Source organism: Limanda limanda, chromosome 10 (genome assembly GCF_963576545.1).
Source record: "Limanda limanda chromosome 10, fLimLim1.1, whole genome shotgun sequence".
Classification (NCBI taxonomy): domain Eukaryota; kingdom Metazoa; phylum Chordata; class Actinopteri; order Pleuronectiformes; family Pleuronectidae; genus Limanda; species Limanda limanda.
This window is the reverse complement of record NC_083645.1, coordinates 21,767,186-21,780,227: the sequence shown is the minus strand read 5'-3', so window position 1 is coordinate 21,780,227 and position 13,042 is coordinate 21,767,186. Positions and strand designations below refer to the sequence as shown.

Here is a 13,042-nt window from a genome sequence, read left to right as displayed (position 1 = left end):
CAACAGATATTTTACATATGATTCTGCGTATCCTTTCAGAATATGTATTTTCAAGAATCACATGTAGCGGAAAATAGACATATACAAATGATATTTCGAATTATTCGTTACTATAATGGCTCTTTACTTGGGGGTTTATTCTGCAGTACTTTTTTCTAAGTGTTAATTCTGGCTTAATCAAGGAATTTAATGTAGTTAATTAACACAATGTGGTTCTGTATGATGAATTTAGTGTGTGCACACATGAACGTGTATCGTCCACACATGCTGTCCGCTCGGCCATCAGTATCAGGCCGTACTTGTAGGGTGATATTGCTGCTGTTGTAAAACGATGAACATATTCAACAGGGTTTCAGATGTGTTTACAATATCGGTTGTTCACAATTATGTTCCTGCTGTTGTAGAAGCTGATTTAGTTCCATTCCCTCAACAGGCAAGACATATGTTGTGTTGTCTTGAGTGCATCTAACCCTATGCACTGGTAACTTAGTTTAGTTTGCAGCTTTGTGTTGGTGCATGTGACCTCTGCTCGCTGTCTTCATTGACCTCTCGTAAACTGATGCATTCACTCAGCTGTATTTTAATAATCTCTGATGCCGTATTGAACCATGTGTAGGTGAATGTCTTTACCGTTATCCGCCTCCAGGGAGGCTTCAGCTCAGGGTCAGCTGCGGAGCCGCAGCCCTGGAGCTGGTGGAGAGCATGACCTGATTACGGAGACTCCAGCAGGGCAGATGTATACCAATAGATCATTTGCGTAGAAAGACAGTTTTACAGGTCATAAAAACAACTGCGACCCTGTCCAGTCCATGTACTGTGCTGTAGGATTCTGTTGCCTTTGCACTTTCCATTTCTGCAGTTTGATTATGTTTCCTCTCGTAAACGTAGAAACCTCTCTATCCCAATCATGACCCTAAGCTGAATATTACTAGTGCTCACTGTACATGACACATGGTGAGAGGCAAGAGGAAGCGATGGTTTGAGAGGAAGGATAGAATGAAGGAATGGAAACGATGGGGTGAATCTAATTAGACACTGTCACAGACGAGGAGGGGTGGAGGTCTGGGTTGAAAAGGTTGAAGAGGAGAGAGAAGAGAAGAGGCAGACGAGATGTATGGACACGTAGAGAATGAGAGACAGACGTACGTGTAGAGACAGAAGCATTCAACATGACAAAGCGATAACTGGGTAGAATAGGTTGCCCGCCAGAGGAGAAACAGGAGGGGTAAAGCAGATGGATAGAAGCCGCCGAAATGAAAAGACCACGAGACACGGTTGAGCGGTGGGATGGATGAGAGAGGAGCGAGGGATGGAGTGAAAGAGGGGGAAGAACAGAAGGGAAAAGTAAACCACAGAGTGAGTCAGGGAATTATCCTTGTCTGGTCTTGTTAACTTGACACGGGCCACGCCTGGTGAAGGAGGGGGGGGCGGGCGTACAGACGGACGGACGGAGTGTAAGAAATACTGAGAGAAGCCGACAAAATGCAAGTGTAAAAGAAAGACAGATGAAGAGAGCGAGAGAGTGCACAGTAGCTTGGAAAGGAAAGATCGAATGAGATATAATCGTGTTAGTTTGTTTGTGTTACACTGGGAGACAATGGGGCAATAGCAGGATACATAAAACCGTCCAGAAGAAAGAGCGACGAGGAAAAATGTGGGATTTGAAGCCAGAGACAGAAACAGAGTTCCACAGAATCCAACCATGTCTGAGCCCAACGCTATGCGCTAAGTAAACACTGGCTGTATGTTTTGTTTAGCATTAGCAGTCTGGAAGAAGGCCCTGGTCCAAACCTGGTACTCGTTTTACCACAGGCCTCCATGTATCCCTCTGTATGTGCCATCTGTTGATGACAGGGGTCTTATCTGCCTTCAATTGGAAATACATGGTAAACTGACTCAAACCACATGATGAGGTAGTTCACAGCACAATGTCCTACCTCCATTAAACTGACACTGTCCAGAGTGGCCTAAGTCTTTTAACCACAACAAGCGCACAAGCATCCTGGCAGATCCCAAAAACATGGCCCTGTCCGCTCAGTTGCTGTGGTCGTGCAGCGGAGAGCCAGGGATCGGTGCCAGTCCCCGGGATGCTTGCTGAGCGACCCCTGCTTTGGTTATCTTGTGAAGAAACCCGAGAAGCAGAGAAGGCGCTGTGTTCCAGACATTTCTTTCACAGCAAGCTGAAATGTGGCAGTCGTGCCGAGACCAATACACACAACTGTAAAACTAATGCTTGTTAAAGGGCAACGGTTCAAATGTGGCTCTGACAGATTTGATCATGTTTAATGTGTGAGGTTGTGCGTGTCTCGCCTATATCAAATAAATTAGGTCTGCACAGTGTTACTCACCAATGTGCATTGTGTGTCTCAATGAGGGTTAACAATCATGTTGAATCCCGTTCAATTAATCAAATTGAATATGTATTGCCTACATTCACAAATCACAATTTTCCACATAGGGCTTAACAGTCTCTGCAAAGTGCGACATCCGGCCACTGCTGTTACAGAAAGATCCCCCAGGGAAACATCACATTGTATATCTAAACAAATTAGTTATTCATAACCCAGGATCAGCTGCCACCACGGCACCAAGGCTCTTAAAAGGAAAAGGAAAAGTTTAAAGCCCGCTCTTAAACGTAGAGAGTGTCATATAAGTCATTTGCAAGGTAATTTAAATCCTGTGTTATTTACATTCATCACACAGTCTCCCGCTCTACCGCCCTTTGCTAGTTCATCGCTGCATTTCTTGGCACATTACAACCACCTGTAGATCACTGGAAGAGTTTGCAACCATTGGCAGGAATGTGCCTTAGCTCAGCCGAGTATGAGGACCCACTCGTAAAGAAGCACTAATAGACATTGAGCTTTTGGAGGTGAAACACTTCCCTCGAATACATTTATGTTTGTGCTATAAAAGAGAAACATGGAGCTGGAGACAGAAGCCTGCAGCTTATACACGTAGACCGAGGTTTACACATAAACATATACGTGCTCTGCATGGAAACAAGCAGAAACAATGAATATACACACTTTAGACACATGCACACCCGCCTAGATCACATCCAGAGAGGAGGTATGACCAGCTGTGAAACAGAAAATTGGGTAAGAAAATAGACCAAAAGAAGATGGAGCGATACGACAGAGGAGGAAGGATGTCAGCAGGGTGGACCTAAAGATGCAGGGGTTTAAACCAGAAGGAATCGTAATGAGAAACATGCAGTAAAAGTGTGGATGTGGTGGAAGAAAGAAGAAAGAAGAGGAATGGGGAGAGAGTGACAGTGAAAGTCTGTCACTGGGCACATATTAGCAAAAGATGAAAGGTTAATCATGCCCTGTGTGTGTGCGTGTGTGTGTCTGTGTGCGTGTATGTATTATGGGGGGTTGGAATGTGTGTTTGTTGTGTATTAATGTGCTGCCCTTTATTAAATGCCATATAATCTCCCATCGGGTCAGAGACGGCACATCTACTGTTATTCATCAGCGAGTGACAGGGGGGGGGGTGCAGGGATGGATGGGTACATAAAAGGAGGATGATAAAGAAAGGCGGACCGTGGGAAGCGATGGATGGATGAAGTGAAGAAAGAGGAGACAGAGAAGAGACAAAAGTTGGGTGAGGAGGGATGGAGATGGATGGTTGGACTGAGGAAGATGAAAGTGGGAGGGGTGTTGGAAAGAATGGAAAGAGGAAGAGATGAATCCAAAAAAGAGAGAATACAGGAGAAACACGTGTTGTGTTGAACGTACCACTCAAAGTAACTTTCTGTTTCACTCGACATGATGTGAGTTCAAGGGCCAAAGAAGTCATGAAACTTAACACTTGAAAGACAATCAGTCTGTGAGTAGAATCAAGCTGCAGATTCAATCAAGCTGCAGCAAATCAAACCCACTCAGATAAAAGTTCCTTAAGTACGTCTGATTGTATTCATCAAGATCCACAAATGATTCTTTGGGAAATTGGTGAAAAGTTAAAAAAACATCATTCAGTGTTCAAGAAATTGGAAGAAAGATCTTCTTGGCCCCTGTCCCGTCCTTCCACCAAGATTTGTGCAAATCCGTTCATTAGTTTTCTCATAACAAACGAATGTTCTGTATTTACATAGAGCTTTTCCAGTTTGGACTTTACAGTTCAGTTTGGCCATTCACCCCTTCCGTGCAGCTATATGTGCAGCCCTCTCTCTACCACACATCACTCACACACAGCCATCAGGGCCAATTTGGGGTTCAGTGTCTTGCCCGAGGACACTTCGGCATGCGGAACGAGGGGAGCCGGGGATCGAACCCACTCCATCTCCTGAGCCACAGCCGCCCACAACAAACCAACCAACAAACAGACAAATACAAAAGAGAAGAAAAGACAGCTTAAACTCCTTGGCAGAGGTAATGAATATTAACCATAATCATAATATCAGTGTTGTATTTTGCATCTTGTAATGCCAGTTGTGTTGCGGACAAACTTTACTATTACATCTACACAACAGAACAGCAGTTTATTTTAGCAGAGTTCTCATTTGGCTGAAATGTGGCTCTCAAAAAACAGTCTGTGGTTACAACAGACACGCCCCCAGAACATCACAGGTCTGATAAGTTCAGAGGGATTTCAAAGATTTTGATATTGAAACCGTCTCTTCCTGAAACAACAAGCTCTTATATATCTGAAGCCCGACATTCAGGAGCTGCTCCTGAAAAACACAAATGTCATTCAAACTGCCCGCTCAGGTTTCCTGAAGGAGAAGAGGCTAAACGGAGAAGGAGCACAGTTTTCAGTAGCTGCCGTCTCAGCACTGACTAATTGAGGTTACCACGGCAATCTGGGACCGGGATGCCTGTCTGCTGAACATCACTCTAATCAGTTCGGTCTGTTCCGCACATACAAGCATAAACACTCACACAAGTATATATATGAAATACTGATTCAAACATATCAACGCTAATGGACGGACACACATAAATGTATGTTGTATAAACACATGTGCATGATCTCATAAAAAACAAAACCACATACACGTGCACAAACACACAATCAGACTCATCCACGTGTGCACGTACACACACGGGCCACAAATGTGGTTTAAAAACATTGTAACTAAATGATAGCGTTGCCTAATTGGATTTAACAGTGTAAGTGGATCTGTGCTGTTGTTTCGGAGGGGGGGGGGGGAGATAAAGTCAATGACCTGTAATTACTTCTGGTTTGAACTTGATCCTTTTATATAGAAAATAAAAAAGGCCAGGTTTTAGTTTTGGGAAATTGTTTTTTAGCCAAGTTTATTCATATATATATGTGTGTGTGTGTGTGTGTGTGTGTGTGTGTGTGTGTGTGTGTGTGTGTGTGTGTGTGTGTGTTTGTGTGTGTGTGTGTGTGTTTGATTTTGGACTGACAGGAAATTGTCGTCCCTTGTGGGTTTGGCTGAACGCAGGGGGAGTAGGAGAGAGAGAGAGAGAGAGAGAGGGAGAGAGAGAGGGAGAGAGGCCGCTGAAATCTGCCACAGCCGTGTGTTTGTTTTTAATGAAATTCCATAATGGGCTTTTTTTTACTAATACACGATACTAACACAGCCAACTGCTTCAAAGAGCCTGAAACACACACACACGGACACACACACACAAACACACACACACACTCTAATATACTATAATTGTTCATTTAAAAAAGTGTGAAGCCTTAAAACATATATTCACACTGGTGTTGATGAAGAGCATATTTGTATATCTGTATTTATACCTACAATCATGCACAGGTTACACCCACCCACACACACACACACACACACACACACACACACACGCTCATGCGCTGTTCATTTGTCATCTACTGCCACCTAGTGGAGCTGTAGTCTCACAGCAGGTTCAGTTGTTGGTGTGTGTGAGTACGTGTGCGTGTGCGTGTGTGTGTGTGTGTGTGTGTGTGTGTGTGTGTGTGTGTGTGTGTGTGTGTGTGTGTGTGTGTGTGTGTATGTGTGTGCGATGTGTGTGTATGTGTGTGCGATGTGTGTCTGTGTGTGTGTGTGTGTCAAACCCGTGCAAAAACATCTCTTTGAGAATGTCTTCAGCTGTGTGAGCTGCTTGTTTTATTTAACTTTCCAGACACTTGACCGAATTGCAAAGGGGATGAAGAGCTTCTGGGATGAAAGCTGAGAAGCTTCAGGAGCGAAACAGGAGTAGAAATAACTGTTGGACGGTGTTAGGGAGGGAGAGGAGTAGAGAGCAGAGAATGAGAAAAGAAGAGGACAAACCAGGGAGGACAAAGAAGCTGAGCAGCAGGATGTGCAGAAATGGGGGAAAGAAGAGACGGATGGGAGAAAATGAAAGCGAGGGAATAGAGAGTAAAGCTAAAGAGGAGGAAGGAGAGGTTGAATGGTTCAGACCATCATCCTGCGTCGATGCAGCCGGCCTGTTAGGGAGCGTTATTAGATTACATGGCTCCTAATGGAAACCATGTTTGTGTGTCTGTCGGGTCGACCATGAAGTAGCAGCTCTTGTTTTAGAAACCACCAGATAACTGCAGCACTACGCTGACGTCCAGGAGAACATGTTCACTCACTGCAGACAATAAAAAGCTTTTTTTACCTATCTAAATATGTTTTTCTATGTGGTGTAAACCCGTCCACAGAAGGTTCCACCAATTCAAAACCTTAAAAGTTATATAATGAGCTTACATACACATAATTTACTTATGTTCTTCCTCTTTCATCTTTTATTCCTTCTTTTGCTCTATCTCCTTATTGTTCTACGTCTGTATTCAGTCCCTTTGGCCCGCCTCCAGAACTCACAATCCTGCTCCATTGGCTGTTAATGTAACATCGCTGTAATCCGATCACTCTATAAACAGCTGTCAGTCAGAGCCGAGGCTCCTGAGCTCGTGGAGCCGTCGAGCTGCAGACAAGAGGTTGTGTTGTCTGTGTGTCGATCTGTGGGAGTCTGGAGCAGACCACCGACGGAAAGAGTCGCTTCACTTGTTCTTTTGTCTTTTTGATGTTTTGCTTTTTTTCTGCGGGTCGGCGGGAAGGAAGGAAGAACTTGGGTGAATGGAGGCACAGTCAACTTTACCGCCCCCCCATCCACCTCTCTTTCCCACTCCGTCTCTCGCCCGCGCCCCCTCTCCCCCCTTTTGGCCGAGCCAAACCACTGTCTCTATAGCTGTCTGTCCCCCCTCCAGCAAAAACCACTTAGTGGGAAATCTCAGACTCACACTCTTATATACAAACACACACGCACACACACTGTAACCAGGGTCAGACGTGGTGCAAAGGGTCATGATCCTGGATCTTTGCAGGCTTCTCTTCAGTGGAAACAACAATTATCTCAGAGTATCAGAGCTTAACTAACAAAACTTCTTTCTACAACTCAAGGAGTCGGGCCATTAAATGGAATCTAGTGAATTTAGAGTTCTGAATATAGTCTCGCCCCGAGGCACAGATCCATCAGAATGAGAATACTCGTGTGCTCTGTAGGGATCCATTCTGGGCCCCACGTTCAGAAACCAGGGCCTGGATCAAGCTCCAAATTTAATCTCTCCCAAAAGAAAAGTGCAGAGACGATCTGGTTTGTATCAGAGAAACATTTCAACACAGGTTTAGATCCGTTTTTATTCATTTAGTTTGGTCCATTTACAAAAACAACAAAACAAAGGGAAGAAAGTTCGACTTGAAAACGTCAGGAGTCTGTTTTGTGTCTGGCGTTTTCATTTTGGTCCATCAAGATTTTTCCTCACTAATTCTCCCATCTGCTGCAGAATTCAACAGTAATTTGTCACGACAGGAAGAATTCTGAAACTCTCTCCTTCTTCTTCTCTGTGTTCGTGTTGGTGACAGCGTGGAGACGGTGAACGATGGACTTTTCCACATGGTCGAGCTGCTGATTCAAAACCGGTCCCTGAGCCTGGTGGTGGATAACGGAGCCCCCAAGAGCCTGGGCAAGCTGGCCCGCCAGCCGTCTGTCGACCACAACACTCAGCTGTACATCGGAGGTACGTGCACATACAGATAGTCTGCCCTCTAATGACTTCCTGTGGTCGTAAACACGTTTCTGCTGCATTCAAATACAGTCGCCCACTATATGAACACAGACTTAATCGCAGCACGAGATGTGGATAAGTGTTGGAGAATTGTTTTTGTTGAACTTTTCCTCGAAAAATGGGAAGACATTTCTCTGAGAACTTTTCCTCAAGTGCTTGAAATTGTTATTTTGCAATAGTGAGAGCTGTGCTGAGGGATTCTTGCGGGAACATTGTATCTTGAAACCCAGAATGAAGCCAGAGATACTCACCCCTCCTTTTCCTGAAGTTCTTCCCTTTCTTTAATCCCACATTGTCTCCCCCCACCCCCAACAATTTATCTTTATTCTCATCGTTGTTTTTCCACCTCTTCCTGTCTCTCTCCTCATTTCCCAGGCGTTCCTCCTCAAGTGGTGGCCTTGGGTCTACGTCCAGGACCCGACCGGTCTCCTCAGGCCTTCTACGGCTGCATCCACAATGTGCGAATCAATGGGGAGCCTCAAGATCTGAATCACAGAGCCATGGGAGGAGGGCGACCCCAGGGAGTCGAGGGCAAGGTAACCACATGGCCGGGAGATTCTTTGTAGCCACACGTGGTGATTTCCGAGTGTTCTACAGGAGAAAACCTTTAGCCGTACGTCTGCCCTGTTAGCAACATATCAGCAAAGTTAGGTTTTGCAAGAGAGAGGAAGTCTGATACAGATCTTAATGTGGAGAGGAGCCGCCTCTGTGACCCTGAGTTGTTAAACAGCCGTCAGTTAGTGTCAGGAGGTTCAGACCCAAGGAACAGATGTCCTCTCTGGTTTGATCCTAGACTTACATGTCGCTTTCATGCAACATTAAACTGTTTACATCTGTAAGTGTTCCGAAGCCGTTGACTGACCCTACTCCCCCCCCCCCCCCCTCGTTGTGTCACCAGGGCGATGGGATCCTCGCAGGGTGTCATACCTGCAGTGTGTGTGCACAGGGTGTGTGCAGGGAGGGCGGAGAGATGGGGGTGACGTGTGAGTGTCCTCCGGGACGCAGTGGGGCCCTGTGCGAGCAGACGACAACACCAACCCCCTGTCAGAGCAGCAGGTACACACACACACACACACACACACACACACACACACACACAACAGGGACTGAGGAGAAAGGTTCAGGGAGAGTTTCTGAATGCTTTTCTGGATGAAACTTTAGAGGTGATACTGTCATATTTCAAGAAATATGACAAATAATTGATTGTTTCAGCTTTTTTAATGTGATCTGTTCCTGTTCTCTTTTTTATCATTCAGAGACTCAGTATTTAAAATAGTCTCTAATGTCTTAGATGAGGCACTAAAAAAACTGCTTAGCGGACCTGGTTGGTTGCATCATTTGGTCCAATTTAATTGGAAGTGTGAATATGTGATGAGTTGTACCTTTAAAAGCACTGAGTTTGGAACCCAGCCTGAATCGTAGCCCTGTAGCCCAAACCTTTTCTCTTCTCCTTCCTGGTTGAGGTTTCCTAGTTGTGCAGGAAATTAACTCTGACGTGTTTGTGATGCTTTTCATTCTCTTTATTGTTGATTTCTTACTTATATCACAAACACACAATCATTCTAACATCATCCTCTAATCTGTCATCCCTTTTCCTCTTTCTCTTCCTTCAGATGTGTTCAAGGTGCGTGTGTGCCCAAGGGTCAGTCCTACAGCTGTCAGTGTCGTGAAGGCTACCAGGGTCAGTATTGCGATCGACGACAGGAGCCTCCGGCCTGCAGGGGGCAGCGTTGCGGACACGGGGAGTGTCGCGTGTCAGAGGTCGGAGAGCCGATCTGCCACTGTCAGCCCGGGTTCACCGGAGCCAACTGTGACACAGGTGAGACGGGATAATATAAACGAAAAAGATGGAAATCATTGGGATTCATTGAGCGTCAGGATTTTTTATCAGAGTCTCATCTGTGTCTCTCCTTTCCTCCAATGTCCAGAGCTGACGTGTCAAGGGGAGATGTTGAGGGAGCAGCTGAAGCGTCACCACCCCATGAGAACATGCACGTCCACAAGCAAGATACCGCGCATGGACTGTCCCCGGTCCTGCCAGGCTGCAGCGCCCCCTGGTGTTTGCTGTGGCGTCAGCAAGAGCAGGAGGAGGAAGGCGGTTTTCCGCTGCAGTGACGGCACCTCGTACTCAGAGGAAATGGAGACGGCTCTGGAATGTGGCTGCTCCACGTGCCCGTTGTAACAGCACCGCAGATTGTTCATTTTGTTTCGCAAACACCCACCGCTGCCATTTTGTGAATTCTACACGTCAACGAGGCTGTCGCTCTGAGATTTCATTCCACATCGATGAGCAACATCATTATGTGATTTCCTTTTTTCCACATTCACTTTGACCGCTGCCGATTTGCCGCCAAGAGAAAACCACGAACGAAAAACAAACATGGGACATGTGTGCGTGTGTTTGACAGAGAGAAAATATATTGTAAGATATAAGTGAGAAAAAACATAGAACTTATTTTTATTATGGATTTTTTTTTTTTTTTGCTTAAAAAATGATAAAAGGACTGATGAGCTGTTTTTAATATGTTGATTATATAATGTGTTACATAGTATAAAAAGTTATTTTGTACCTTGTAAGAAGAAAAAGTACACCACCAGATAGATTAACATTCCTTAAAAGTATATGAATTTATATGTACGTGTAAATCTATATAAATATATACCCTAACCCAATGAATTTTATATTTTCAAAGTGTATTTGCATGATGTTGATGTGAGCGCTGATGTTTGGGAGGCTGTGGACACTGAGAGACGAGGACAGAGAAGAAGACCTCTGTTGATTCCACTGTGAGGACACCTCTTGTTACTCTCGCTCTCGGAGGCTGAAAGGAAACTGTCTGTGCCTGGCTAACCTGCTTCACTATATAACGGACATCATCCTCACCTGTGAGTTTTTGTATGAGAAAACACAAAAGACTCTTTCCACGGAGATGATTTAACAGTTTGTTGTATTGTTGTGTCGTTCTGTAGTTTGCTGTTGCACACCAGACTTGGAGCCGCGTGAGGTTTGACATGAAAATCTGAAAGACATTCGCTGTTCATTCGGAGCTCATTATCATTTCACACTATAAGAAATTATGCTGCGTTAATACCATATGCTGTAAATAAAGATGGACGACACGTCTCCACTTCCTCCCAGTGGGTGACGCTATGTTGCATTTTTGACATTATATAGAGCAAGAGATTGTACAGTAGTGATCATGGAGTGGAGATGTGGCGTTGAGGTCCCGCCCAAACACACACTCAACCAATCGGGAGTCAGTCAAGCTGTCAATCATGATGTCTCACCCTGTTTGTATAGCATCAAATAACCTTTAAACATACGTCTGTGTGATAGATAATTCCCTAAAATAACAGAAACCTATAGGAAATATTATTTGGCTTTGACTTTTTAATGTTTTCATCCTCTAACATTGTGAGGAAGCAAGATGTATATGACAGCCAGCCACTAGGGGGAGCTCAAGATGATTTGGCTTTACGTTTGAGCAGCGGTCATGTCGTCTGTCTTTATATACAGTCTGTAACTGTTAGCTGCTGAGATATAAAAACCAGTTTGTTAGTCAGGTGACAACAGGAAGTCATTTTGAATGATGTGGTTTCCTGGTGGAAGCCATTGCACCAAAGTCAACACTCTTTGCCTTAACAGATAAAAATGTCAGCAATGACTGAAGTTGTGGGTTGGAAGTGCCTGTGTGTGCTGATATTTGAAATCCAAACATGTAGCGGCAACATTGTCAACCGCTGCCGATGAATGTTCACATGTGACAGACAAACCATTAAAATGTAACAGTGGCCTTCTTTAAAATATTCCTCTCTGCTGGGTTCTATGAAATGTGTCAATATCCCCAAAGCAAACAAAAACAAGAGAAGCCTTAATCATGCCTCTGCCCTTTTGTTGTGAAGTGTTTGTTGTAGAAATAATTTCCTCACATTGAATGTAAGATGACATCATACACTCGTGATGCGTTCAGTGTCTTGTACGATAGTGTTATGTGATGCAGGTCGGATGATTCGGTGGATCTGCTTTAAGGTGCCTACAGACAGATGGATATTTACCTCAGAAAGTTGACGGTATAGCTTTTTGATAACGTGTTTAAATGTCCACATCGACAGTGGATGTTTAAATCAATCAATGTTCAGTTACTGACAGAAGTGCTCCAGTCTGCAAAGCTCCACGGTGACGACCCAGTTACCTGCTGGGTCGAAGCAGCTTCTGGGATTGTGTCACGTGAAAAGTTCCACAGAACAGAACGGCTGAAAAAGAACTTCAACCTCTTTTTTTAAACTTCCCATAAACGACTAACATTATTACAAGCATAGCAAAATACTATAATGTAACTACTACTGTATTGTTTAGTTTATACATAGCTGCTTTGTTTACAACATGTGCGGAGTATTGTCACACTTTTACAGTTCATTTACAGCTCTGCTATTCCGGGCTTGAGACGAACGAGTATTATCGTTGTTGATCGATGTCACAGTTTTTCCTTCCTTCTGTTCCTTCTATCCAACCCTTCCCTTCTCCTTCCATCCATTCACTTTCTCACCATCTCTCCTCTCTTCTGTCCTTCCAGTCCGGTTCTCAAAACAATTTGACCTTTCACCTGTTGCCTTTCATTTATTTGCCTTTTTCGATCCCTTCCCTTTCAGTCCCTCAAGGTTCCCTTCTTCATTGTGAACAGAATAAAACACCTCCGATGTGAGTGATAATTGATACTTATGTTGAATGTTAAAAATTAAACTACCATTGAAACTACTTTGTCTTCTCTGTCCGAGTTCTTGAGACTGCAACTTTTGATATGTGCAAAAAAACAAAGAATTAACATTAATGAATTTAACTGTCTAATCTGCTCTATATGCATGTGGCACAGTAACTATCTAGTCCATCTCAGAATAATCAGTAAACAAGAAAATGTTAAATCATCAAACCAGCTGCTTCTCACCAGAAGATGGCAGCAGTGTACAGACAGAGGATCACTGCGTTATCAGCTTTCACAGAAGATTTGTGCAGGTCGTTTGGAACGGATAT

General features: G+C 44.2%; 1 protein-coding gene across 1 annotated transcript in view; it reads left to right on the top strand.

Annotated features, from left to right (window-relative positions):
• Positions 1-10,195, top strand: part of slit3 (slit homolog 3 (Drosophila)) — a 222,472-nt gene extending 212,277 nt beyond the window's left edge. Inside the window, exons 34-38 of the mRNA XM_061079769.1 lie at positions 7,811-7,965; positions 8,389-8,549; positions 8,912-9,069; positions 9,627-9,832; positions 9,942-10,195. Of these exons, the coding sequence (XP_060935752.1) occupies positions 7,811-7,965; positions 8,389-8,549; positions 8,912-9,069; positions 9,627-9,832; positions 9,942-10,195 (934 nt within the window). The remainder of the gene's footprint in view (positions 1-7,810; positions 7,966-8,388; positions 8,550-8,911; positions 9,070-9,626; positions 9,833-9,941) is intronic.
• Positions 10,196-13,042: the final 2,847 nt, after the last annotated feature.